This window comes from Octopus bimaculoides, chromosome 1 (genome assembly GCF_001194135.2).
Source record: "Octopus bimaculoides isolate UCB-OBI-ISO-001 chromosome 1, ASM119413v2, whole genome shotgun sequence".
NCBI classification, from domain to species: Eukaryota; Metazoa; Mollusca; class Cephalopoda; order Octopoda; family Octopodidae; genus Octopus; species Octopus bimaculoides.
The window spans coordinates 53,665,856-53,670,304 of NC_068981.1; the positions used below are offsets into that span (position 1 = coordinate 53,665,856).

Genomic DNA, 4,449 nt, shown 5'->3' on the forward strand with positions numbered 1-4,449 from the left:
AAAAAAAAAAAAAAAATTTTTAATTTCACTCCCCTTCCTCAATAAAATTTTTTTAGTTTGTTTACTTTAAAGAGATTGTAGTGAATTGACGAACATATGCAAATCGAAATTAAATACAGACAAAAACATTATAGTGAAAAAAATTTGCGTTTTACTTGTGTTAGCTTTAAATAATCGCAAAAAATAATATAATGTAAATTAAATATATACCACATCCCCATGTGAGCGATTTTATGAGAAACAAACATCAATATTTCATAATTAATGTCATAAAGTTTAATAAGGTGCTAAAATTTCACCCCTTGCCCAATTTTAAATCTTGAACTTTTTCATCCATTTATTTATTTGTCTATCTATTTATCCCTATCCGTTTATTCATATTTGTCAACTAAATGTGGCGGTCCTATAGAAGACGGTGTTACTGTTGTTTTTAGCCCCAGGAAGACATTCATATCTATCTCTTTATACACCTATCTATATGCTTACTGAATTTAAAACTTTCAAAATGTGGTTTCTTGCATATCCAGAATCTCCATCATCTAAAACACAGGGGGGAAAAAATTTCGAAAAAGTTCAAAATTTTAAATGGGAAGGGGAGTGGCGGTGATGGTTTGGGTGGGGATAAAAATATTTTTTTGGCATATTCGTAATCTCCGACATCTAAAAAATAAGAATCTGAAAAACACTTTTCAAAAAAATGCATTTTTCAATGAGACGTGCCAAACTGCATTAGCTATTCGTTTTCACACGGTTAATATACAGACGTACGATCAGCAACACAATATTTGCTGTTTAACCCAAGGTCAGCCCTGATTGAGCAAACAAATGATTAAAAGTGCTCAAGCCGTGAGTGCATTCCATGATTGATTTATTTATTTTAATTAGTAGGTACTAATTAGTATGCATCCAGGACCATCTTATGCTATGTGTCCTGTTATTTCCAATTGTAAATATACACTTATTTTAATTGACTTCTAAATAATGAAAAGCAGTGATCCCTGAAAGGATTTGAATTCAGAACTCCTAGGTGTGGTAACAGAATATACTATTAATATGAAGGCGATACTGTGGCTTTCATTCTTTATCCTTGGGAAAGAGAATTAGATAACTAAATAAACAAAACAGACATGGTCTACAACTATTTACAGCCTCTTAAGATATCTCTACAATGAATACGTGGAAGTCTTATAGTATGTGCAATGCTTTCGGCAACCTTAAAAACAAATGAAATAGCCAGAATACTTTACCGGTTGAAATTGGTAATTGTGTTTGTGTATTTAAAAGAGATACACAGCGACGTAATGACCTTAACGGCGCAGCCATGGCTTCACTGCCCCTTTTTATAAACACATAGGTTATATAAAACATAAAACGAAAACCTCGGAACGAAATTAGAGATTTACTTCTAATTTCTATAAATTTAATGATTTGTATAAATTTAATAAAATAGAATAAGCTACCCCTATTTTGCAGAAAAAAGTGTTGGCGGCCAATTTATATAAATTCATAATTCTAAACTTTAATGATAATTTCCTATTTTCGTTTTCTTTTTACCACTTAAATAATTAATGAAATATCACTGTCGACTATTTTTTAAAAATTATCTTTGAATTTGTATAGATTAAATGGTTATTAGAATGTTAGATGTGAAAATAACGAGAATATTTTTGGTAGAGAAATCAAGTTTTTCAGGGACTGTAATAAATAAATAATTGAAGAACGTCTGAAATGAAATAACATCTGGTTTAGATTTTCATACTGCATCACTCAATTGACAAAAAATATCGTCAATGTTTAAAAAAATAGGAAACAAATTTTTACTGTCTGTATTTTGAAGTAAATATCAAAGTTTACTAAATCGATTATTTATAGTGGTACGAGTTGATTAAATTCTAAAATTGTTTTATATATTATAAAAATCTTTTGCATTAGCCCTGTGTTAACCATTCTTCTCAAAGGAGACATACGTATAGTTTCACCGGTTTCAAGAAGTTTACATTGAGCACGTGGATTGCGATAGACAACAATTGTGTTTTGAGAAGATAAGCTGCGTACTATGGCGTAAGGAATCTATGACATTTTATTCGTTCTTTAGAAACCTTTAATTAAGCATTGTTGTCGTCTGTTTGACAAAATGTTTACACTTTCATTTATCAAAACAAGTCGATGTATTACTACTTTGTTTTTATACATATACATAGTATTTCATTGATTCATTCCTTAAATAATTTGATTGTACAATAGTTGCCGGAATTATATACTTTTAGATCAGTGAAATTAATTTTTAAGAATAATTTTAAAGATGACTTTTTACTTCAGTTTATATATATATATATATATATATATATATATATATAATGAAATTATTGTGTACAGTGCTCAGGTGCACTACAGCTCATCAAACAAACTTTACTTTGAGAAAACCGTACTAGACGACGCCAGAGTTTATACTTTTTAAAAACCAGTTTTAACCTGTTGTGTCCTATGAAAGCTGTTTAAATAGAAAAACAAAATTAAAATCGTTTCATCCATGACGTCTGTATGTATGAATTAACACTTTTTGTTAACGTGACACGCTAAAGTGAAATATCTTATCTCTAGCAGTTTCCTGTGAGTTTTACTTAAATTTCGGTAAATTTTCAGATTAACACCTGCACGATTTTCACTAGGGTTTTAGGGTTAGTGTTAGGGAATTCCGTCCCTAACCCTAACCCTAAAACCCTGACAGTCGAAGTTGATAATCTACAAACATAAATATGTATAAACTATTACTTCTTCCTGAAAACAAAAGCATATGTTGATAGGTTTGATAAATTGGTTCAGCTAACGCCAAATGTCATTTTAGGAGGCTGACTTGCCTAAGGTTCCAATACTGTCGTATTAAGATGTTATGCTTATTTGAAGAATATGCTCTTCAACAATAAAGAATGATGGGTTCAAATCCCATGACATTGTCTATGTTCTTTGATAAGCAAAGTACTTAATTTTGTTTCGAATGACGGACTTCTTCGTCTATAGGGAGTTTAACGTAATATAGAGTTACCTCCCTTCTATAATTAAACTGTTAAATTTACATAGTTTAGTCATTTTAATTCATTAGTCAAGAATGGAATTGCAATTATTATAGTGGCTGTAGAAAAACAGAAGTAGCATTTTTAAAAAAATATTCTTTGACAGAAGCTTATATGCGGAAACTGGTGCTAATGTTAGCTCTTCTCGAGAATTGCACATTTACCACTTGTTACCTATTTTCCATTAACCTCTTAGTAATATCTTGACTGTAAAATAATATGCTTTATTGTTCAGAAATAGTGAAATGAAATGTGCGATATTTTTAAAAACGATATATATTTTTAAGTTTGCTATTAGAATAAAGATAACATTGCTTGTTTTTTACTATTTAATGTTTTTAGATATATTTTGACTGTACTCATCAAAGTGGATTAAATGAAATGCTTCAATTCTAGAACCAAAGTTACAATAATTTTTTTATTAGCTACAATAATTCTTAATGTTCATAAGAAATACGATATTACTTTTGATGTCTAATAGAATTAATGTTACAGTATATAATTGTTTCAGGAAGATCTGCAGCAGAAGTGTTGAAACCAATCCTTCTGGTGGTGTAAAGCACTCATGGCAGTGTCACATAAGAGTGCCTGTGTGGTGCTATGTAAAAGCACGCAGCACACTGTAAAGTGGTTGGCATTAGGAAGGGCATCCAGCCATAGAAACCATGCTAAATCAGACTGGAGTCCAGTGTTGCCCCACCCCCCACCCTTTCCAGCTTGCAGCTCTGGTCTCACCATTCAACCCATACTTGCTTGGACAATGGACATTAAATGATATAATGATGATGATAAGGCAGAAGGCTTGCACTTTTGAGGGGTGGGGATTTGTCAATACCATCTATTCCAGTACTTGATTGGTACATTATTTTAATGGCCCCCAAGGGACGATATGTGCACACTCAATATGCATTGAACTTTTACTTCTCCATGTTTTCTTTTCATCTAATTTATTGAAATTAAAATACCATTTCAATCTTTAAAAGACAGGAAATCTTTCATTTAAACAACTGGCAATAGTAGTTGTTTTGAATTATAAATTATATATAACTAGCAGAAATACCCGGCGTTGCCCGGGTTAAAGAGAATAATGAAATCTAAAAACGCCGTCTAGACTACGCATCATCTTTATATATAGAGATGTATATACACACACGCACCCAAACACACGTATATATATGTATATCAATATGAATATATGAAAGTCAATGAAGTTTCGTAAAAGAAGGTGATCATGTACATACTTTCTTGCTGTTGTGATTATAACACCTCATTGTAAACTATGTTCCTTGTTTTCCCTTGTGGAGCATATACAAATAGGTTTTTTGTTGCTGCCCACTCTTGAGCAGCCAACATACAGTTGTCCATGTGAGAAGCAGGG

The 4,449-nt window shown here is 31.4% G+C and overlaps 2 protein-coding genes across 3 annotated transcripts in view; one reads left to right on the forward strand and one right to left on the reverse strand.

The window, feature by feature from the left end:
- The window catches only part of LOC106875219 (39S ribosomal protein L18, mitochondrial), a 38,065-nt gene extending 36,715 nt beyond the window's left edge, over nucleotides 1–1,350 (reverse strand). For both annotated transcript variants that reach the window (XM_014923269.2, XM_014923268.2), the window contains exon 1: nucleotides 1,248–1,350. In XM_014923269.2, coding sequence (XP_014778755.1) covers nucleotides 1,248–1,323 — 76 coding nt within the window. In that variant the 5' untranslated portion in view covers nucleotides 1,324–1,350. The remainder of the gene's footprint in view (nucleotides 1–1,247) is intronic.
- Nucleotides 1,351–1,953: 603 nt separating this feature from the next.
- LOC106875218 (notchless protein homolog 1) overlaps nucleotides 1,954–4,449 on the forward strand; it is a 210,684-nt gene continuing 208,188 nt past the window's right edge. Inside the window, exon 1 of the mRNA XM_014923267.2 lies at nucleotides 1,954–2,061. Within this exon, the coding sequence (XP_014778753.1) occupies nucleotides 2,057–2,061 (5 nt within the window). The 5' untranslated portion in view covers nucleotides 1,954–2,056. The remainder of the gene's footprint in view (nucleotides 2,062–4,449) is intronic.